Source organism: Glycine soja, chromosome 1 (assembly GCF_004193775.1).
Source record: "Glycine soja cultivar W05 chromosome 1, ASM419377v2, whole genome shotgun sequence".
Classification (NCBI taxonomy): domain Eukaryota; kingdom Viridiplantae; phylum Streptophyta; class Magnoliopsida; order Fabales; family Fabaceae; genus Glycine; species Glycine soja.
In genome coordinates this window covers 37236153-37260548 of record NC_041002.1, presented here as the reverse complement: position 1 = coordinate 37260548, position 24396 = coordinate 37236153, and the positions used below count along the sequence as shown (strand labels likewise).

General features: G+C 33.9%; 2 protein-coding genes across 2 annotated transcripts; one reads left to right on the top strand and one right to left on the bottom strand.

Annotated features, from left to right (window-relative positions):
* Positions 1 to 6271: 6271 nt before the first annotated feature.
* On the bottom strand, positions 6272 to 7137 carry LOC114370087. Its single transcript, XM_028327404.1, has 2 exons — positions 6861 to 7137; positions 6272 to 6423 (listed from the first exon to the last, which is right to left on the bottom strand). The coding sequence occupies exons 1-2, from the start codon at positions 7135 to 7137 to the stop codon at positions 6272 to 6274; spliced, it is 429 nt and encodes a 142-aa protein (XP_028183205.1).
* Positions 7138 to 19477: 12340 nt separating this feature from the next.
* Positions 19478 to 23463, top strand: LOC114415423. The gene is made up of 3 exons (XM_028380100.1): positions 19478 to 20192; positions 21095 to 21835; positions 22610 to 23463. The coding sequence occupies exons 1-3, from the start codon at positions 19554 to 19556 to the stop codon at positions 22706 to 22708; spliced, it is 1479 nt and encodes a 492-aa protein (XP_028235901.1). The 5' UTR covers positions 19478 to 19553; the 3' UTR covers positions 22709 to 23463.
* The last annotated feature ends 933 nt before the right edge of the window (positions 23464 to 24396 follow it).

Sequence of the window (24396 nt, the reverse complement as noted above, 5' to 3'; positions counted from 1 at the left end):
TGCTTGTAACTATATTTTTTAAAGAGATTATAGTTATATTTATTATAGAGAAGAAGCGTTATACACTTACTAACAATATAAAAAATTTTACACAATCAACCAATCACATCTCATCATGTACGTTTTGTTGATTTTTAAAATAATTATCTCAAAGTAATTTAATCGGTGATTTGTGATTGGATGACAGTATAAAACTATTTTATACTATTAAACTCTTTATTATATGCATATATATTAGTTAAATTGAGTTTTTCAAAGTTAAAATAATTGTGCTACAAGTATTTTATTAAACTAAAACTGTTGTGATAATTAATTAACATAAGGCTTGCTTAATTATGTTTTATATATCAAAAAAATTATGTTATGATCCATCAAATTGCTTTTTTTTTTTTTTAGTCTTCCAAATTTAATTTATTTTTAATCCTAAATTTATATTAAAAAAATTATCTTCTCTCCATAAAATTGATTTTAGAGTGGCTGGAATGTTTATTTTTTTTATATATATAGATGAACTAAAAAAACATTTTTTTAAATGGAAAACTAAAAAAAGCAAATTTAAATTTGGGGAACAAAAGTGACCCAAATGTTTTTTATCATTTTTGTTTTTGGTCCTCCAAATTTAAATTTATTTTTTAACCCTCAATTTTTTTTAATTTTTCTCCATAAAAATAATCTCAAATTGATTTTGGAGTCACTGGAATGCTTATTTTTTTATAGAGATGAATTAAAAAGAACATTTTTAAAAAAAAAAATTGAAGACTAAAAGAGCAAATTTAAATTTGGGGAACAAAAGTGACCCAAATTTAAATGACCAAAAACATAAGTATCGGTGAATTTAGTAAAAAAAAATATTGGTGAATTATGGTATATGTTAATTAATTTAGATCCTAAACTAAGGTATTTTAGAATAAGGTGGGTTACTTCATGAATAATACCTTCCTTTTCACAAATCATTAAACAAAAAGCATACAAAAATCATTAAACATATTGTATTCGCCACCCCTATCATTTAATTATGTCAACTAAATATACTTCCGTATATCTATAGAAAATCATCTATAAATGTTATAAAATAACTTTCACCTCCTCTAAACATGATTTTTTTATAAAAAAAAATGGCTATAAATTATAATGAATTAATCCATGTAGTTCAAATTCACATTGTACAAAAGGACAATGTGTTTTGGCTAATTTTTATTCAACACATATATCGCATTTTTTTTATTTATCATGTAGATTAATTAGGCCTATTCATTGCATTTTAATAACATAAGAGGAATTTGTGTGTCTTAATCTAGAATGTCACATATCATACAAGTCAACCATATAAGTAGAAGCAAATGTAGTTTCATTAATAACTTTAGAAACATTGAGTACAAATAATCCTTAATCACAATATCACTTTTGTGCGATTGTGGCACTATATGACTTTGGGGCGAGTGACCTCCTAAGAAGTTTTCTTAGAAACATATGAGTAAGGACAAAGAATGTAGAAAAGACTTGTGCTAGTTTGTTGGGACAATCATTATTCATGAAGGTGATTCAATGTTACATTGAATATGTTTGATTTGGAGTAATTTTGGAATGAGACCTATTGGGAAATTTCCTAGGAAACATTTGAGTGAAAATAAAACACAACAATATGTAAGAACCCGACATTACACTAACATGTTCAAATTACTATTTAAGCTAATTGTGAACATACCCATGGCCACTTTCCAACTCTATTCCAAGGAACCAATGAAATAAATAAAATAAAAATGTTAATTTCATTAATTAATTTTTGTTATTATTGTTATTACTATTTTTTGTTGAGACCACATGTATCCAACAATAGATACTCCTTTAGTTGGGTAATATTAGTATTTTTTTGTCTTAACCCTCCAATTCATTGATAACGACAGTCAAATTGCTCCAAAACAAATAAAACTAGGAAATTTTGTAGTACAGATTAACCTAGGTCGACTCGGAGATACAATTCATTTTGGTTTCTACTTCAATTCACTTATAAACAGCAAGAGAAATTTCAATGAATAGTTTGTAGGCAAACGTAAAGGAATAGGAAAACACAAAAACAAAGATGAAGAAATAAAACAAAATACAAATCAAGTTTAATAGCATCAATCCAATTAACCAAACCAATGAAAATCGAATTATCACAGTTACTACGAATGATGTTCAGAGTGAGGAAGTTCAGTCAAATGCATTAGAGATAGTTCAATCGAATCAATCCTTAAATTGGATAAGATCGTAAATTAGGTTGGAAAATCATCCAAACAATTTGTTATTAAATTTTGAAATTAGGAAATGAATCCATAACTTAATCCGTTTTCAATCCTAAACATAATTATAATCATGAAAATTGAAAATAGGATTGAATAAAAAGATGAGCATTCACAAAGATTAGAAATACTAAACTAAAACTCTAATTTAGTCTTGCTTGGAGTGGATCCTTGGATTGATTAAGTGTTTAGCCTTTCATGATCAACACCAATGGAAAAGCCATGAAATTTGTGCAAGAGAAAGGAAAAACAAAAGTGAAAAGAGGAAGAAGAATGAAGAACAGTTGAGAGAAAAAGAGAGAAAAGAGTTTGATCCTAAAGCTTGCACAACAAGTAACTAAATCTGTTTTTTTTTTTTTTACAAAATAAAGTAACTAACTAAATTCCACTAATATATAGAGTGACTACTCAGAAGGAAGGGTTAGGCATTGATTAGGTCCATCTAATCTACCTAATTAAACTATTTACACAACACAAAGCCCAAATTCGTAGCCCAATTATTAAAGTGCAGAGGTTATGACTTCCAAGCCGAATTTGACCCTCAAAATGACAGAAATGACCCAAGCTAATTTTGAAAAAATTGAAGATCTTTTTCTTAGCTTTTTAGAGACTACTCACACACTCCATTTGGAGTTCTACAATGTCCTATAGACTCTGCACAAGACAAATAGGTCAAGTAAGCATAAAATTCTAAAAATAAGCCACAATTATTAATTAAGCTCAATCATTTACATAAGACCAAAACTAAGTTAAAGTGAGAAGATAAGGGTCAAAGAGATTTCAATTGAGCTAAGAAGAATAAAAAATACTATACTAAAAGTGCTCAATCAAATTCCCCCACACTTTATCTTTTGCACTCCTGGGCAAAACTAAAAGAAAGATTAAGAGAAAGAAATCAAACTAAAAAAATAACCACAACTAAAAGAAGGTATGAACAAGGCACACACATTTTTCAATGGATCCTACCAATGCACAAAAATGAGAGAGATGGAAAAAGGAAGAATGACCTCAATGTAACAAGTAATCCGTGAACACATGATCACAAAACAAAGAGGACAAGTAATCAAGTCAAAATTAAGAATGTACCATGGTGATAGAAATTTCTCAAAGAACATCACTCAACCTTACCAAATGTGTATGGGTTTGTGTTTACACTCAAGCACCACATGTAACTAGCACATCCAAATTTTCACAAGATTCTAATCCAGTCAACTTGAAATACACATGCATCAAAAGATCAAAAAGACTTTTGTTGGTTTGTAATGTATGACTTAGGTAAGGGTGGATATGAGAAGGATATTTAGGCTAAAACTAAGGAAAAAGAGGGGCATTAGGGAGTAAGTCAACAAGTAAAAAGAAGGTTAGAAACAAAGTGGAGAAGATAACAAAATTAAAATAAAAGAACTTACAAGAATGAAAATGAACCACAACACATTTTTTTCATTTTTTTTTCTTTTCTTTTCTTTGTTTGTACATTCTTTCTTTTTGAAAAATTTTCTTTTTACACTTTCATTTTTCTATTTTCTTTTATTATTTTTCTTTTTTTTCCTTTCTTTTGTATTCTTCTCTTTTTTTTCTTTTCAACAAGCCACAAGAAGATGAAATGAAAAAAACAAAGGAACTTTCGTAAAACAAAATACAAATCCCCAACACTTGTTTGAAACCCACTCCCCAAAAAATTGAAAGGTCCCTTTTCTCCCTAAAGTTTAGGACAACATGGTTTTCCACTTTTTGGCTTGTAATGAGCTAGAAAATGAAACAAGGAGTTAAAGGCTCAAAGAGGGTGACAATGGATATCAATGCAAGGTAGGTTGATTTGGCTAGTAGTTAAAAGAAAAAAAAAAGGCCTATATCATCTCAATCAATGCATTTGCAACAAGGAATGACAAGAGAAGCAAGGCAAAACCTAGAGTAATCCAGCACAAGGGTGAAACCACACATGAAAGAGCATGAATGGAATAATATAATCCATCCACAAAATCCCAAAACTCATAAGGCATCATTCTATCACACATGATCCACCTCAAATTTTTCAAGGCTACTTATCACTTCCACAATTGCAACAATGGTTCACATCAAGCATAAAATCTCTCAACTAAAAATGATACACCTCTCACAGTTTATACAAGTTAGAAATACTATGAAAAACATGAGAAAGTGCTTAAATTCAACAAAAATATTAGAAAACAGCAACTATAAATCTATATTTTTTATTTTTTGTATGTAAAAAATAGTAAAAACAGTAAAACAACAAAACAAAACAAGCAATAACAACAGAAATAGTAAAAACAGAAAACAAAAAACAGAGAAAACATAAAATAGACAGATTTTTTCCTAAACCTTCCCCCTACACTTGAAATGCACATTGTACTCAATGTGAATGAAATGCAAACAAAGAGAAAACATATAAAAGAAAAGGGAAGGAAACTCCTCAAGTGTCATTCAAGGCACTTCATCACATAATATTAGCAAGACCAAAGAAAGGTTCACCACAAATTCCTCCTTCACTCGAGGGTTTTCACGAAAAAGCTTAAGTTGGTGACCGTTAACTTCAAAAACTTTGTCAGTAACTTCATTTTTAATCTCAACTGCACCATGGGAAAAAATATTAGTAATAACAAAAGGATCATCCCATCTAGATCGAAGTTTACCGAAAATAAGCTTGAGGCAAGGGTTAAACAAGAGCACTTTTTGGCCAATATGGAACTCCTTTCTAAGAATCCTAGAGTCATGAAACTTGTTCACTTTCTCCTCGTAAGTCTTGGAGTCCTCAAGTAGCTTGCTCCAATCCTTCCTATTGGGTTGCACTATCTTCTGTAACACTTGCTTGATCTCTCTATTAAAAACCACCTCTGTTTGCCCATTAGTTTAGGGATGATAAGCTATAACAACTCTATGCACAACCCCATACTCCTGGAGCAAGGATGCCGATGACCTATTATAGAAGTGGCTCCCTTGGTCATTGATAATGGGCTCTAGGAACACCAAACCTGCAAAAAATGTTAGATCTCACAAAATCTACAACATCTTTAGAATCATTAGTTTTAGTGGCCTTAACTTCAACACACCAGGAAACATAATCAACAACAAGCAAGATATATGAAAAACCATGAGAAACAGGAAAAGAGCCCATAAAATCAATACCCCAAACATAAAAAATCTCACAGAAAATAATGTGTTGTTGGGGCATCTCATGCCTATGCGTAATGGTTTCTCCCACTCTCTAACACTACTCATAGGTGGTGGAAAAATGATGAGCATCACTAAAAATGGTGGGCCAATAGAACCCATAATCTAAGATCCTCCTAGCGGTCCGTTGAGGACCAAAATGACCGTTGCTAGGTGTGCCATGACAAAACTATAGAATAGACTTGTGGATCATTTGGTCACTACCAAACCTCCACAACTAAGGATCATCCCACACATAGTATTTGGCATCATTCTTAAGTTTATCTATTTGAGACCTAGATGCATGCGGTGGGAGAACAGATGCAACAATGAAATTCACAATGTTAGCAAACCAAAGGTGTGACATGTGATGAATGCAACTGCATAAAATGCTCATCAAGAAAGTTATCCCTAATAGGGAAGGAATCAACAGTTCCCTCAATCCTACTCAAATGATCAGCCACCACATTTTCTACACCACTCCTGTCTTTGATCACAATATCAAACTTTTGAAGAAGAAGCATCCACCTGATCAATCTGGGTTTAGCATCAGGTTTCTTCAACAGGTGCCTCAAAGTTGCATGGTTAGTACAGACAGTAATATGGAAGCAAAGCAAATAAGATCTGAATTTATCTAATGCAAAAACAATAGCTAAAAGCTCTTTTTCGGTGGTGGTGTAGTTGACTTGGGTTGCATCCATAGTGCGTAAGGCATAAGCAATGACATGTGATAGCCTATCAACTCTCCGTGACAAAACAACCCCAAGTGCATAATTGGAGGCATCACACATGAGCTCAAATGGAAGCTCTTAATCTAGTGGCTACATGATAGGAGAGGTGGTAAGCTTCCTCCTCAACTCCTCAAATGCCTCTCTGTAAGGCTGGTCAAGCACAAAATCTACGTCCTTCTGAAGAAGCTTGGACAAAGGAACGAAAATATTGCTAAAATCCTGGATGAATCTCCTGTAAAAACCTACATGTCCAAGAAAAAAATGTACTTCCCGCACAGACGCATGGTAAGGAAGAGAAGTAATAACATCGATCTTGGCCTTATCGACCTCAATACCTCTACTAGAGACTAGATGCCCTAAGACTATACCTTCATGGACCATAAAATGACATTTTTCAAAGTTAAGAACAAGGTTAGTCTCAATGCATCGGTCAAGAACTCTAAAGAGGCTATCCAAACATGCATCAAAGGAAGAACCATAAACAGTGAAATCATCCATAAACACCTTCGTGTTACTCTCTAATAAATAAATAAAGATACTCAACATAGACCAAAAGGCATCCTGGTGTAGGAAAATATGTCGAATGGATAAGTGAATGTGGTCTTGTGCTGGTCCTCTGGTGAAATATGAATCTGCATGTCACCTGAAAAACCATCAAGAAAGAAATAATGTGGTTTACCTGCCAACCTCTCTAGAACCTGATTAATGAATGGGCGAGCGAAGTGATCCTTGCGAGTTTCCTGGTTCAGTCTTCTATAATCAATGCAAACTCGCCAACTATAGGCCACTCTAGTCAGGATCAACTCATCATCTTGGTTCTTCACAACAGTGATACCCAACTTCTTAGGGACCACTTGGACAGGTGAAACCCAAGTGCTATTTGAAATTGGATAAATGATCCCTACAGCTAGTAGTTTCATTACCTCATTCTTCACTACATCAAGAGTGGTGGGCATTTGTGGCAGTCATATTCTAAATCTGCAGGTCTTGGATTGTGGCACTCATATTTTACTGGAACTGAATGTTGTTGGTAGCCATTTGCTTCATCAACTCCTCCAAGGAAGGTCCAAAATTGTTATTCTGCACAGGTTGTGCAGGTGTAGGTGTAGACTATTGGAATTTTTGTTGTTGTTGTCGTCTAAATAGAGGAGCTTAATATTTGTTGGTGGAGGGTCGAAACTGTTGATGTCTGAATGGCTGCTATTGTGGACCAAGACCATACCTCAAGTTTGGATGATCTCTCTAACTAGGATTATAAGTGTTGGAGTAAGGATTATATTATTGTTGTTAAGGTCTGAATGGCTATCTAGGTTGCATGGAAAAAACATTAATAACTTGTTATGTTTCCTAGAGTGTGGAATATGCATCTGTTGGATGATCAGGTGCACAACAGATACCACACAGTCTTGGTTGATTGGCTGCCATCACATTCTGTTGACCAATGGCTAGCTGTCTCATAAGGGATGTCAACTCTGTAAGTTTATTCTCTAGCTTTTGATTATCAGTAACCATAGAAACAGAAACTTCACTTGCAGCAACTCTGGATGGTGCAGCAACTCTGGATGGTGTAGCAACTCTAGTACCAAATTGTCGGTAATTTGCTGCCATGTTTGAAATCAATTGCTTGGTAGCAATAGGAGTTTTGTCCATTAAAGTGGCTCTACTAGCTGCATCAATCATACTTCTATCCATTAGCATCTGCCTTTCATAAAAATACTGGATCAAAAATTTCTCACTGATTTGATAGTGAGGACATGTAGCACACAACTTGTTGAATCTCTTCTAGTACTCATCTAATGTTTCTCCAGGTTGCTACCTTATACAAATTTCTTTCCGGGTGGATGTTGTCCTGGATGCAGGGAAGAATTTCTCTAAGAATTTTCTCTTCATATTTGTCCAGGTGTTGATAGTATCTAGTTGAAGGTACAACCGACCCTTAGCCACACCATCTAGAAAGAATGGAAATGCCTTCATCTTCACTTAATCTTTATGAATGTCATATGGTCGCATTGTGGAATACACTACATGAAACTCCTTCAGATGCTTGTGTGGATCTTCAACTGCAATACCATGAAACTTTGGCAACAAATGGATTTTCCAAACATTAGCTCATAACTAACCTTAGTCTCAGGATATTGAATACACCAAGGTTGATACACAACATCTGGTGTAGCCAATTCCTTGAGAGTTTGATTGTTATCAGCCATTATATCAACACTATTTTTTTTTTCAAAATCAGAAGCAATAAAAACAGGTTCAAAAACAGAATCAACAATGAATTCAGTCTTCTCTACACTACTATCCAAAACTACACTATCATGCATAGTTGCACTATCATGCACAACTACACTTCTACTCTTATTACTTATACTCAACCTATGAAATGTCTTATCTATCTTAGGATTATACAGATGCAAGTCACTTGATTTAGACCTAGTCATGCATAGATAAACTCATTAGTGACAGTACAGACAGAAATAACAGACAACTACCCTACCAAAACACTATTCACAATATATGTTGAAATGCTACAGAAAATGGAAAACTGCCCCAAAAATTTAAAAAATTCCAAAACACCATAGTAAATGTCTAAAAATCATTTTTTATTTTTGGTAATTTTTTGTTGATTTTTGAAAATCATGAAAATAGAAAAAAAAATCCAAAAGTGGTCTAGATCAATGAATTTGGCAAAAATGACCCCCAATGCCTATGTTTGTCCCCCATAGGGCACCTTGATGAATGAATTTTTTCTACATTCTGGTAAAGTTTCAGCCCATTCTGAGATAATAGTGTGTGAAATTATCAAAATGCCATTATCGCTAAAACTCACATTTAGAGGCAGAATTTGCCGATTTTGACCTAAACCAACCCCAAGCTTAGAATAAGGGATAAACTTTGGACACCAAGTTAGGCAGTCAAACTCTACAAGATAGTTTACTTCTATGACACACTATGCACTACACTATGCACAACATTATTCTCTACACTACTACTATGTTTTTACACTTTGTTCTACTGCTTTATTCTCATACTCAATGTAAAACACTCTACTACTCACTGATATTCTACATAACAACATTAACTACACCAATGCAATATGTCAAAAAAAATAGTGTATGAAGAAAGATAATGTAGAATGCACAAAAGGCAGAATGCTGTAAAATGCAAAACATGCAGAACATGCACAAATGTGTATTTTTTTTCCTTTTCCAATAGATAGATGCAAACCTATACTACTATACTAATTTCAGTTATGAGTGAATCAAGATTGACACACAATGAATCGTATTCCATAACAATGGAACCGGTTTTGATAATGACTATCAAATCGCTCCAAAATAAATAAAACTAGGAAATTCTGTAGTACATGATTAACCTAGGTCGACTCAGAGATACAACTCACTTTGGTTTCTACTTCAATTCACTTATAAATAGAAAGGGGAATTTCAACGAATAGTTTGTAAGCGAATGTAAGGGAATGCAAAAACACAAAAATAAATATGTAGAAACAAAATAGAATACGAATCAAGTTAAATAACATCAATCCAATTCATCAAACCAATAAAAATTGAATTATCACAATTACTATTGGTATGTGTATTGTGAGGGTAATAGCTACAATACTCAAAGGTAGCAAATATTGTTCTCCTGAATTTGAGGCCAAGAGAGTACCTCCAAAAATGCATAGAGGAAAAATATTTTCTGAATATTATTCTCTACCTTTCATCATTCATTCCAACATCACTATGTAGAGACTTACAATTGTATAGGAATAACAAATTCCTAATAGCTCCAATCATAAGTTGAAAGTTGGATCACTACAAGACAAAAGGAAAAAACTCATATTGCTCAATTGTAATGGATCTAATCATTCCAGCCTTGAGGTCTCTTGGAGATCCTTTTAGGCTTGTCATCATCAATTGGACCCCAGTTACTATCTTTCCTTACCCCTTCAAAAAATATCTTGTCCTTAAGGCAGTAATTAGCCTGTAATTAAGTCCAGTTTTGCCAAGTGGAATCTTCAAGTTGCAAACCGAGCCGTTGCACGAGAACCAAGCGCTTGGATGGATCAAAAGAAACCCACTTGTGATCCAGAATAGTTAGTGGCTGGATAGGAGGCTTTCCCTCTACAACTGTTGGAGGAATGGATGCTCAAAATGGACTGGTCCATGATAAGGCTTCAACAAAGAACAATGGAACACATGATGGATTTTGGTTGACTCAGGTAAAGCTAGTTTATAAGCAACTAGACCAATAGACTCCATGATCTGGTATGGACCATAATACCATTTTCCCAGCTTTTGATAAGTGATTCCAAATAAGGAAGACTGGCGGTATGGATGCAGCTTCACATAAACCCAATCACCAATGGCAAAGACCATATCCATGTGATGCCCCTCAGCTACTTTTTTCATCTGATCTTGGGCACGTTTAAGTTTTTTCCTGAGATGTTGGAATGTATCTTGACGTGAAGCTAAGAGGAAATCAACACCTTCCACCGAGGAGGTTCCTGATATGTATTGGAGAATGCTAAGAGGAGGTTTGCTATAGGTAATCTCATATGGAGTTAAATTGGTAGTGGAGTGACAAGTGGTATTGTGGCACAACTCGGCCAAGCACAAGAATTTCCCCCATTAAGATGGTTTGTTGTGCACAAGTTCCCTTAGGTACTATTCCAGCAATCTATTTAGCACCCTAGTTTGGCCATCACTATGAAGATGATAAGACGTACTCATGCAATTTAGTCCCGTTCATCTTGAAAAGTTCACGCCAAAATCGACTCATGAAGATGGGTCGTGATCTGATATCAAGCTTTTGGGAAAACCTTGAAGCTTATAGACCATGTTAATGAACAATTGAGCAACTCAGTGAGCAGTAAAGTTAGTGGGCAACATGCCAAAGTGGGCTCCTTTGGAGAAATAATCCACAATAGCTAGTATCACAGTGGCTCCCTAATAAAGAGGCAAACCAGTAATGAAACCGAGTGCCATATCTTCCCATGGTCGAGATGGAGGGGAAATGGGTTGAAGTATCACGAGGGATTTTGGGGAATATACTTAGTATGGTGGCAATTAGAGTAACACATAATATATTCTTGTATATCCTGCCTCATGTTAGCCCAAAAGAAATTTTGTTGAAATCTGCTCATGGTCTTGGCCAAACCAGTGTGTCCTCCTAATGGTGATTTATTGTATTCCTCCAACAAAAGTGGAATGAAGGAATTCCCTCTATTGAGCCAGATGTGCCCCTTATAGAGAAGCAAATCATTGTGTATCTTGAATCCAAGGTGGTCTTGTGGGTGGTCACACACAACCTTGAGCAAGGTCACAAACTCATCAATATTAGACAATTCTCTCTTGAGGTCATCCAAAAATTGAAAGTGTGGTATTGTAAGGATTTAGAACACTTCAGTAGGTTAATTGTGAACTCGAGATAGAGCATCAACAACAATGTTACTTTTTCTTGACTTATATTGAATAGTATAGTCATAACCGAGGAGTTTGGCAAGATAAACATGTTGCTCGGGTGTTTGTATGGATTGGGTCATTAATTCCCATAAGCTCTTATGATTTGTGAGAATAACAAAGGAATGGTCAAGTAAATATTGGCACCAGCGTTTCACAATGGCAGTGATGGCGTCGAGCTCACGAATATAAGTTGAGGAGCAAAGCAACTTTGGGCAAAATTGCTTGTTGAAGTATGCAATCGAGTGATCATGTTGCATCAAAACAACACCCAGACCAATACTTGAAGCATCAGTTTCAATCATAAAAAGAACAGTAAAGTCAGGTAGAGCCAAAATTGGTGCTTGTGTCATGGCCAACTTAAGCTAGTCGAAAGTGAACTGAGTTGTAAGGGACCACTTAAATTGATCCTTTGCAAAGGAAATGAGTTAGGGGTAGCATGCTTGGCGTAGTCCTTAATGAAACATTAGTGAGGCCCATAAAACCTCACAGAGACTTAAGCCAAGTTGGGACTGGCCAGTCTTGCATTGCCTGAATTTTTGAGGGCTCAGGTTCAACACTATTGGCGAACACAATATCACCCAAATAATCAATGTGTCGTTGCCCAAAGGCACATTTGGACTACTTTAGATTAAATTCCCCCTATTGTAAGGTATGAAGGACCTGCTCGAGATGTTATAGATGTTCCTCGAAGTTTTGACTATAGACAAGAATGTCATAAAAAAACATGAGGATGAATCTGCGAATGAAAGGATGAAATAAATCATTCATTGTTGCTGGAACATTAATGGAGCATTGCAGAGGCTAAGTGGAATAACGTTGTACTCATAGTGACCCTGATGAGTATGGAAAAAAGTCTTGGAAACATATGCAGAAGCCATACGAATTTGATGAAAACCCTGGGTGAGATCAGATTTAGAAAACCAAGTGGCGTGACCCAAATCATCCAAGAGCTCATCAATGGTGGGTAAAGGAAATTTTTCCTTTACAGTTATGGTATTTAAGGCATGATAGTTGATGTAGAAACACCATGTACCATCCTTCTTCTTTAAAGCAATACTAGGGAAGAGTAAGGGCTTCGACTTGGCTAGATATGGTTACGATGGAGCATTTCCTCAATTTGCTTTTCAATCTCTTGTTTTTGGAAGTATGGGTAGCGATATGGTTTGACATTTACCGGCTGGGAATTTGGTATAAGGTGTATGGTGTGGTCTATAGTCCACTAAGGGGGAAGGGTAGTAGGTTGTTGAAAAATTGGAGAGTAGATGTTTAGAAGAAGTTGAAGTTGCGACGGTAAAAGGTTGGTGGAGGGTTCAGATGGGTTATCAGAAGAGGCACAAAGCTGAAGTTGGAAGAAGGTAGCAACACCGTTAATGTAGAGCATGTGCTTGACCAAGGCAGGAGTTTCTTATGTTGGGCTAGGTCTAGTACGACCACGGAGCTACACTAATTCATTGCCCCAATTGAAAGACATAGTAAGTGAAGAGTATTCAGTAGTGATTGGGCCCAGATGTTTGAGCCATTCCACTCCAAAAATAAGATCAGCACCCCAAGGGCCATAACTTATAGGTCCACAGAGAACTAGTGCCCTTGGATAGTAACAGAAACATTTTTCCACACCTGATTACAACAAATTTCACTCTCATTTCCCACCATGACACTAAGCGGCTGAGTGGGCTAGGCCGTAAGGTTCAAAAAGTGGACCATGCCATCCTGGACAAAGTTATGGGTACTACCCCCATGAATGAGGACCACGACATTGTGCCCGTTAATGGAACCATCAACACGCAGTGTATTTGATATCATTCTGTTTATCCTCCTACAATTTGGCCAAAGTGATTTCCTGAACGAGGGATAAAGGCTAGACAGCCTGAACCTCGAGGCGAATCTCGGGTGATAAACTCAAAATGAAGCAACTAAGTAAGAAAGGAGGAGGGAGACCGACAGTACAGTTAGCCAAACTTTCAAACTCAAAGAGATATGAGTTTACTGTGCCCTGTTGCAACAGTTTGAAGAAAGCTCCCTAGGGTTGTCATAGAAGGAAGGTGCGAAGCACATCTCCAAAGCCTGGAGAAAGTCAGACCAAGACAAGATTTGGTCATTACGAAACATCCATTAGTACCAACTCAAGGCAGTTCCATCAAGATAAAATGAGGCAACCAGAAGACGCTCACCATCGGGAGTGCCATGGAACTCGAAAAACTGAGAAATCTTGAAGGTCCAAGACATAGCATTGGAGCCATCAAACCACGAGACATCAAGTTTCATTTTGGGAGGGTGACTCCGAGGAGGATGACTGACCGAACCAATTTTGAGGGCATTGAGGCGAGAAATGACCTCATCAATCTTGGAGTGGAGGGAGCTCTGGTTTTGGGTAAGGAGAGTGACAGCTTCTTCAAGGCCAAGGCGGGTGAGAGTTTGGGAACAAGTGTTATCAGCCATAGAAGAGAGGCAATGGAAGCACCAAGGATGATAGCTACAATACTTAAAGGCATCAAATATTCTTCTCCTGACTTTGAGGGCCAGTACCTCCACAAATGCGAGGACAAAGATTTTCTAAATTATTCTATGCCTTTCATCATTCATTCCAACATATTGGTCTATTGTAACGGCCTTGTAAGAGCGTGGATGTAATCATTATCGTCTTGAGGTCTCTTGGAAATCCTTTTGGGCTTGTGATCATCTATTGGTTGTGCCCACAAACAAGTTATAGTGCCTAACTGCCTGTCTAATAGGATTTTACATTTTTTTTTCCACTAATCCTCCTTTCATATTTCTTTCGCTTTTCTTTATTATATTTGAATGTTGAGTATACATACAATGAACTTGCTTCAAATTAATAGATTTAAACATGTTTCTATCTTCTTTGTTATGTTCTCCTCTAACTAGTTATTGTTTTTTGGTTTCTTGATAAATTTGAATTTTCTTTTATCAATTTAATTTCTTGGTCCTTTAGTGATTGTTTTGTTTTTATTTTTTTATTTTTTTTCAACCTAGTAATCAGTTTTATATCACCATAAAACGCAAGGTTGTTTTCATGTTTCCTCTTCAATCTTAACTCATTTTAATTTTGATGTGATACATTCTTTTGTTTAATGTTTATGGTCTTAAGTTTAGATTAAAAAAGATAAGTTTTATTTTCTTAGGAAAAAAGAGGATTCAGAAGAAACCAAATTTTGATCAAAAGCATAAAAAATGTTATACAGTATAAATAAATAAATGATATAAGAGACATAATTAATTCTTAAAACCAAATTGATTACAAGACAACTTAAAAGTTGATTTTTTTCAATAAGATGTTGTGTATTACATCCAATTTTTAATACATTAGTCAACTTGTCGTTTATCATTATTGGCATTGGTCAATGTTATGTCATCTACTCCACTTTTAATGTGTTATATTTTTTACAATCAAGTGTATAGATTAGACCAAACTAATTAATTGGAAAAAATATTATCCAAACTAATTTTAATTTTCTTTTATAACACTACCTCATCATATTAATCATGGTGTCACCAATGAGATCTACCTAGAATAATCTTTAGCTTGTATTCACCTTAATGCTCAGCAATCTTAGTCTTGAGTGCATGGATAAAACCGGCAAAGAAGAAGAAAAACATCATTGATCATTAATTATTTAAGCATTGCTTCCCAACAATTTGATAATCTGAAAAGAAAAGAAGTGTGAGAGGTACTTGAGAGCCTTGTAAGTTGAATGATCTAATTAATTCTACTCCAAGTTGATTTATGAAAAAAAAAATATCTTAATTGTTTAACTATTATGAATGAAATTTGGACTGAGGATTGTATTAACGCATTCTTCCTACAAAATCATCCATTTTCAACTTGGGACGAGGGAAATTAAAATGATAGTAATAACCCGGGATAAAATGTGAGAAAGATGGTGCTTACTCATAGGTTCCATATGTATGTAACTTTCTTTATAGGGTAGCGATTTCTATTCCACCATAAAAATACATCTTAAATAACCTTCCGCGGTGATACAAATAGAAATGTAGAGGTGCAGGCAGCAAGGCCCAAGAGCCATAACATCCCTTCAAGGAATCTAAGGGAGCATGCAAGCCAGATAACTAAGGCAGCAAGGTTCGAGAAGAAGCAGTGGATAGGCTTACCGTTAGGTACGGCCATTCAGTGGCAGGCTATAAAAGCTGTATTTCCCTCGCTGAAACAGGGCATATATGTTGATAATAAAGCTTCTCCTCCTCTGAAATTCTATCTCTCTCAACTTCATCTTCTCTCCCTTCCACCCCCGAATTCCTACTTCCTATGTGCCTCCTCAGGGAGGACTTGCTAGGGGCCCTCGAATACCCTGAGGCGGGGTGTTAAGAAAAGATCATAGATGAAGTATCATGTCACCAAAAAGATTGACAACATAAACTAAAAATCAAATGAAAAATAGTTGAGGGACTAAGACGGCTTAAATAAGAATTTAAAGACTTAAAAACAAAAGTTGTTAAAATTAAATTTTAAAGACTAAAAACATAATTTATCCTTCAATCTTTTACCCAAACAACTACAGCACGAAACAATCACACTAATACCAAGTAGCATAAAATGAAAGTGTCACATGTCAAAATCTGATGCATTAGATTCATCAATAGGCTTAGAATTACTGAACGGCAGGGCGACATGGCTTATTTGGAAAAATAGAAAGTTAGAAACTATAGTCTTTGCAGCCATAGATGAGAGAACGGTGTCACGGAATTAAATGGGTTTCTAATAGAGAGGGATTTTCAAATGCATATTCATGTTGGTGTCATGATCTGTTGTCATGTGTTTTAACAATATAATGGGAGTTGGCGGACATAGTCTTGGTATGATAGTCGAGGCGAATCACGTGTTTTGTTAGGAGTTATAGCAACAGGATGGATGCTGGCAGTCATAGGATTTGTGTGCTCGTGGAGACAAACTGCATGTTTCTTTTATGCCTTAGTTATGCTGTTGGGTTAGATGGGAGGGTAGGATGAGATCATGTTTATAGATCCTACCACACCACCTTGTTAGTCTAAGAAATTTTTTGCATGGGAAGAGAATTGAACACAAATTTTCTTATTAAATAATTTTTTTTTTATATGTGAATACAATACAATCTTACATCTATGAGTTATTCTTTGTGCAAGTGGGATATTGATCTTATTAATCAAGAGAGAAATTATTACTTGGTTTAGGACCACCAAATCATTCATGATTTCAACCAATACTTCTTTGACACTCAAGCATGAATGATGAGTTGGTCTTACAAGTAATAATTTCTCCATGTGGAATATTCAAGACCGTCAAACCAATAATAAAATAAAAACAAAATGGCTTAAACCAAAAACCACAAATACCAAAAACCTAAAAAAAAACTACCTACTTGTTACAATTTGGTTGGGTGTTTGGATCTTGTTATAAAAATCAAACTAAACCTAAAAAACCACATATTATTTAGTTAATATTATTTTAGAGGCTAAAATATGTCTTTTTGTCCTTAATAAATACCTGAATTTTCTGATTGCTTCCTATTTAACAAAAATTGTTTTTGTTCCATGACAAAATAACAATTTTACTTTTGGTCCTTAGTACTTTTTTTAGTCAATTATAAATTAGCAAATTTTATGTTTTCTTTCTAATAATTTTTTTAGTGACAAATGAAAAAAAATAATATTAGGGAGCAAACACAAAAGTCGCTAATTTATTAGGGACTAAAAAAGTATCAACAGCAAAAAATAAAGTTATTATTTTATTAGTGACTCAATGTAAAGAAAAAATTATCAAAAAATAAATACAAAATTTGAATATTTAATAGGGATCACAAATATATTTTAGCCTATTTTAAATTTATAATGGTTATATTTTGTGATCTATAATGTACTTCTTTCTATAATAAGTTTGTCATATATGATTTTTGTTGTGATAATTAATAATAAGTATTCAATAATTTAATATATTTCATTTGTTTTATATTCAAGATGTATATTTTGTTTTCATATGTTAAGAAAGGATGTACCAATATTGTTAAAAAAAATAGTGTTAAATATCAACTAATGCATAAATTATTATTATGTTATGAAAAGAGTTGGTAATATCATTTTATAATAATGTTAAATAAAAATGAAAATAATAATTTCAACTAAAATATGTTAAACAAAATTAGATTAAATATTTTTTCCATACATGGAATATATCTCTTTCTCACATTGCTACCTAAAATTATTATTATTTATTTTGCTACCTAGGTTTTCTAGATTTTTGTCTTTGGCACTTGTGGTTAATTTTTTTTGTGCTAAGTAATGACATGACAACATCATGTGGTTTGCTTGGTTGTCATTTCCACATCATAACCCTTTTTCGCAACCAAACATCACCACCCAAGCAACCACCGATGACCACCACCGTCATCGATTCACAATGCAACACCCCTAGCACAAGCACCATAGTCACGCATAGCATAGCACCCCTACCACCACGCAACGCAACGCCCTCACCACTACCTCTGATTTGTATCACACAACCACCACCACCCAGCAATAAGTCATGCTCCACCACCCACCCCAACACAACCAATAGATCCACACAATTTTTATTATTAGTTTCTTTTTATCAAAAGATTGAAGTGGTTCGAATTGATTTTCTGAAATTGATTGAGGGATTTTTTTCCCTTCTCTAGACGAACAACACGAACTCATTCATCCATTTTCATAGTTGAAAACCAAACAAATTGTGTTTGAAGAAGAACATGGAGTCACAAAGATCATGAAGGTTGTTGGTGCAAATTAGAGTTGGTTTTTTGCTTTTAGGGTTGGTCAAGTTGACTTAATGACTTATCTCTTAGAAAATAATTAAAAAAGGATGAGTAACATGAAAAGGTAGAATATGGTGTTACGACAATGTAACACTTATGACATGATATTTCATATATCACATCATCACTTAAGAAAATAAAATTAATAATAAATATCAAAGACAAAAACTAGAAAATATCATATAACAAAATAAATAAATAAATATCATGGACCTAAAACATAATATTATTATTATTATTATTATTATTATTATTATTATTATTATTATTATTATTATTATTTAGTTCCATATATTTTGTTAACATTGTCTAAAAAGTTGTTTTATTATTTACTTTGCATCTTTTTAGTTCTTGGTTTTATTGGAGTTGTTATTTTTTATTTCTTTAAGAATATTATTAAACATTATATAATATAAATCGAACTTTTATCATCGGTAATCCATATTTACATTTTGATTAAAATTATATATATATATATATATATATATATATATATATAATTTGCAAATCAACCCTAAAATAATTTATTATTTAAACCATTTTTTACATTTTTTAAAAATTAAATTTTTTTAAAATTATGTTTATATTTTCAGAACTTGGAAGGAGAGCAACTTTATTATTACGTACTTGCAAGAACATGCAAATAATATACTAGCATCACAAAATATTTGTGGAGACTGGAATGGCATTGCTACTCCAATTACTTTCACTTATTTTATACCGTAAAGTTTAATCAATCTAGCTAGTGCAAATCAAATACAATTCCAAAGACTCGGTCACTTTCATGACTCTTGTTCATGGAAACAAACAAATCAGAAAGTTATGTGAAGCTCCCCGTTTCAATTCTTATGTAAAAAAGAAAGTTCTTTCTCTTTTGTCTTCTCACTAAACACCAAACACGGTGACAGTGTACTAATAATGCTGGCTAACAAAGGAAACTTCTCACTTGTTTCCTTCTTCCCACCATTGCAATTTCAAATATATAACTCACTAGGAATCATATGGTATTTCCAAAACAACAATGCAAGAGAGAAATCACCACACTTTGTACTAAACCTGCTTATTAGTTTCTTAACTAGCCTTGTTTTTGTGTTATTTTGCATGGCTTCCAAGCAAGAACCAAAGCTCTCTTTGACCCTTCTAGTGGACAAAGAAAGAAACTGTGTGGTTGTGGCTGAAGCAAGTGGAGACTTGATAGACATATTGTTCAGTTTTCTCACCCTTCCACTCGGAACTATCATAAGGCTTGTGTCGAAAAAGCAAGGGCACGACGAAGCAGACGAAATTGGTTGCATAAACAATTTGTACCAAAGCTTGGAAAATTCTGGTGATGAGGTTTTCTGGAACCATATTTGCAAGAGAATGTTGCTTTGTCCACGCAACCCTTGCGAAGCACTTTGCCAGAAACTGAAGGTGAAGTTGGATGATACAAAGCCAATGAAGTACTTCATGTGTAGCAGCAGGTGTAGAAGGGGTGGTGATTGGTTCTTGAGTACTTTTGCTGAGGCTAGTTGCCACTGTGGGAAATTGATGGACAAAGAAATGAAGCAGCATGGAGATTCTAATGAGGGAACTCATGGAGATGGTGTTTTTGTTAAGGGACAAACCATGTACTTGATCTTTGATGATTTAAGGGTGTTAGAAAGCTCTCCTGGTAACTCTGCTCAGCAACTTGTCCAACTTGGCTACAAAAACTTCCAGAAGCTGATAAAAAGGTCCCTAAACGTTGGAATAAAGGAGGTAATATTGCTTTTAATTCATTTAGAACATACTTCAATGTAGTAGTAGATTGAATGCACGTCGCGAGGGAAAGTTCATATGTTACTTAAGATCAGTTTTAGGACTTGCATTTCTCTGATTTATGCTTGTCCATTGAAGCTGATAATCTTTCTTAAGCTCCTTAATTAGCTAGTAAACTTGTGCTAGGGAAATATATGTAAAATAAGTGTTAAAAAATAATATGAAAGGCCGAGGCCAGAGGGATACCTATTCAATCAATGATTAAGGATACAATTAAATAGAGGCATGAGTACAATAATTTATTAAAGGCAAATGCTAATCAATACCTTTTAGGATATTGTTTGAAAAACTAATAGTAGAATTTTTTTTATTAGGATGCACAAAATTAAGTTGTTTATGATTTTTTGCGTTTGTCTAAGATTTCCACAATAAACATTTTTTTTAATTTATTCTTAGGGCACTATAAAATAGAATATAAGTATTATTTTTTTCTTCTAAAAAATAAAATTACAGAATTTTTATGGTAGCCATTCATTCATGTAGATGAAATTAGTAAAATTATCCGTCAACATATTAAATAATATAATACAGAATTAAAAATTATAAATACGGATACCATATTAAGTAGGTGATGATATTGCTTCTATTTATGGTTTTGATAAAGTAATGGCGAATGAATTAATGAAAATTGAAGAGAGTATTATAGGCATTGCAAGACCCTTTATTAAATTGTTAAAATCTCAACTAATTGATTTGTCAATCAATAATTATTACTCTGCACTCTACTTTCAACGTATAGCGCACACTTTATATGAAACTTTCTTATTTGATGAATATAGTCTATGAAAATTTCGTATTTGATGATGATGAATATTGTGCTTATACCTCTGTTTTTCTTTTAGATTTTGGACATACTAAAGCATGCATTAACCTCCAAATCTCCTCTTAGCGACGTATTCTTAGGAAATGGAGTATCTAAGCGGATGTGCGCTTTCTCACCAAAACCTAGACCAGAAAATCAAGGCTGGAAAAATTACAATTCCATGATAAACATTAAGGTAACAGTGAGAAAATCAAAGAAAACGATACTGTATGCTGAATCTGAGGGAGATTTTGTTGATTTTCTATTCAGCTTCCTCACAACACCTCTTGGATCTATTCTAAAGCTATTGGATGGAAACTTTTCTCTGGGGTGTATGAATAGCTTGTACGAAAGTGTGAAGGATCTCAATCCATCATGGTTCACAAATCCTTCAGGAACTCCTTTACTTAACCTCCGGGTGGCTCCTCAATTCGGTTGCAAGAGGCAGCCAACACAACTTTGTGAAGAAGACACTCCTTGTTACTGGTATGGCACAGGAGTAATTAAAAGTAACATATGCTATTCCATTGGGAATGGAGTGGTTTCAAAAGATCATAGTCTGATACAACATCCAGGGGCAATGAAACTTTTTGATCCAAGATCCCCTAATGGCACAAAAGAGTCCTCTGTAGGCTTTGTGAGGAGGCCATCACTATTTGTTGTGTGGAATGATCTGCAAGTAACACCATTGGCAAATACTTCCAGCATTTCATTGCTGCAAAAGCTGAATGTTCCATTGGATAATTTGGAGGAGCATGAGCTGAGAATTGGGGAAATAGAGGTAACAGTCCATTCTTTGCTGATTTTATAGTGTTACTTTCTTTTTTTTAGAGGAATTTTATTTTATAGTGTTGCTAATATATTTAATTAAATGAACACGATATTTCAGTGCTCAACTTTTGATGATTTTGGTTTTTAGTGTCTCAACTACTATTGTTTGACGAGTTTTGATTCTTTAACTATTTTTTTTTTTGGTATTTTTATGTCAATTAAATAATAACCTTGTAGGGGAAAAAATCAAATAAAATATTACAAGGGAATAAGACCAATCAAATATTAGTTGAAGGACTAAAAATAAAAATCATCAAAAGTTAAGAAATTAAAAGACTTAAATATATTTTTTATTCTAATAGATACTCGATTTTTGTATTTGTTTTCTAATAATTTTTTATTTTGCGTTGAGTTCTTAATAAAATAACATTTTTATTTTTTCTCGTTAATATTTTATTTTAGTTTCTGATAAATTAGTGAATTTTATGTTTATTTCCTAATAAATTAGCGAATTTTATTTTAGTCTCAATAGATTTACTAAATTATTAGAGACTAAAAATAAGTATTAAGGATTTATTATTTTAATAAAAGTTAATTGAAAACAAAAATTTATTAAAGAAAAAAAACTAAATATTTATTAAGAATTAAAAATATATTTAAGTCGAATTAAAATTAATTTTGATGCATGATTGACTCTCTAAAGAACTCTGCAATGCTTTTAATTTCTCCCTCTAATACATTAGAAGCAATGACTTTCATTATCTATAAATGATTTGATGATTAGGCACTAAACCTGCTGGGAGCTTCTTTGACTTCCAAAGCTGCTTTGACAGAAGGTTTGTTCTATCTCCTGAGGAAGCCAAAGGAAGAAGCTAAAGATTGAATTTTATTTTTATTTTTCAGTTTGTTGTTTAGAAGCGGAATAATAGAGCATATTATTATGTGTCAATAGTCATGTATCTTATTCATTTTGGAGCATTGAATAGTGGTCCATGTGAACTTTAAACTCGTTTGCTCTAAGCTGGATCAAATGATCATTGGTTAAAATGTTTGTGATCCTTGATATATATGAGTTTTGTATTAATTTTTTGATAATTTTTTTTTATTTTTGCTCTCTAATATTTGAAAATTTTTGTCATAGGTCCCTGACTTTAGCTTCTGTCAATTTAGTGTTAATGTGCCCATTAAGTTAACATGTTACCATGCCACGTATGTTGCCACATATTCTTGAAGGATGACTTTATAGGAGCAAATGCAAAAACCCCTAAAATTATAGGGAGTAGATGCAGAAACCCTGAAGTTATAGGGAGCAAATACAAAACACTAACTCATCCTTCGGGCACATGTGTGACAACATATGTGACATGCTGACGTGTAACTTAACAGACATGTTAGCATCAAATCGACAGAAGCTAACGATAGGGGCTTATGACAAAAAAATCAAATATTAGGGAGCAAAAATGAAAGAAAAATTTATCAGGGAGCAAATGTAAAACTTGGGTACATATCAGGAAACATTAACATATTTTAACCAATGATCCTTAATTTGTTCGTAAACTCTGAAAGTGCTACAAAACGCTACCTTCTTATTTGGCTAAAATATGTTTGTGATCCCTAATAAATACTCGAATTTTTTGTTGTGTTTCATCCCTGATATTTGAAAAATTCGTTTTAGATCCCTATCATTGGGCTAAGTCTCTTAAGTGCTAAAGTGAATGTTAAATGCAATTTCTAGCTATTTTAAAAACGGCCAATATTCATTTAAAAAATTAAATTATATTTTTTTGTGGTTAAAAATCACCAAAATCATTCAATGTTAAAAGAAATCCCAAAAAGATTCCTCTCTCCAACTTGCTCTAGTGATTTTTAATGTAAACCAATTCAAGTAAACAAAATCACCCACACTTAATTTAAGTATTTATTAGGGATTACAACATATTTTAGTCTTCTCATTTTCAAAAATATGCACAAAATTAGTCGAAAAAAATAGGTCAAATGACTTGTTTAGTCCTTCATCTTATTTTTTGGTTCATCTTGGTATTTTATCTTTTAGAAAGTTTATTTTAGTGCTTTACTATTTTTTAAAATAAGCTCAAAAGTCCTTTTGTCCATCTAATGTTACTCTTAATGGAACAAATATATTGACGGCTAAAAATTGCCATAAAATGTAAATTTCTTCTTCCTTATCCTTTTCTTTACCCCCACCATTGCCACCCATCACCACCACCTGCAACCACCACAGACTTCTGACCCACACAACCTTTCTAGACTAACCACCATCAACTAGCTTGCCACCATCTCCTCCCAAAATGCCAACGTGCACCCAATGACCACCATAGTCGTTCAAACTATGACTACACCAAGCACTATCCAAACCACCACTTCATGCGCACCATCAACCTTAGCTGCCTAAATTTACCCAAACCAGCTCATATCTACAACCTCTAATCGACCATGCCACTTTCATGAAGCCCAACATCGCCGATCGTGACCCAAACACCCCAAAAACACCATTACCACCCAGATTCGGTCAAAACAACTCAGATTTTCAACCTTTGACAATGCTTACTA

What these genes read in the sequence shown, in the direction of transcription:
- LOC114370087 (XM_028327404.1), bottom strand. Translation starts at nt 7,137, where the DNA reads ATGCCCACCACTCTTGATGTAGTGAAGAATGAGGTAATGAAACTACTA. An exon ending in GGTTCTAGAGAGGTTGGCAG is followed by an intron (nt 6,424 to 6,860) that starts GTAAACCACATT and finishes TTGGACATGTAG; the next exon opens with GTTTTTACAGGAGATTCATC.
- LOC114415423 (XM_028380100.1), top strand. Translation starts at nt 19,554, where the DNA reads ATGGCTTCCAAGCAAGAACCAAAGCTCTCTTTGACCCTTCTAGTGGAC. An exon ending in TAAACGTTGGAATAAAGGAG is followed by an intron (nt 20,193 to 21,094) that starts GTAATATTGCTT and finishes TTTTTCTTTTAG; the next exon opens with ATTTTGGACATACTAAAGCA. An exon ending in TGAGAATTGGGGAAATAGAG is followed by an intron (nt 21,836 to 22,609) that starts GTAACAGTCCAT and finishes TTTGATGATTAG; the next exon opens with GCACTAAACCTGCTGGGAGC.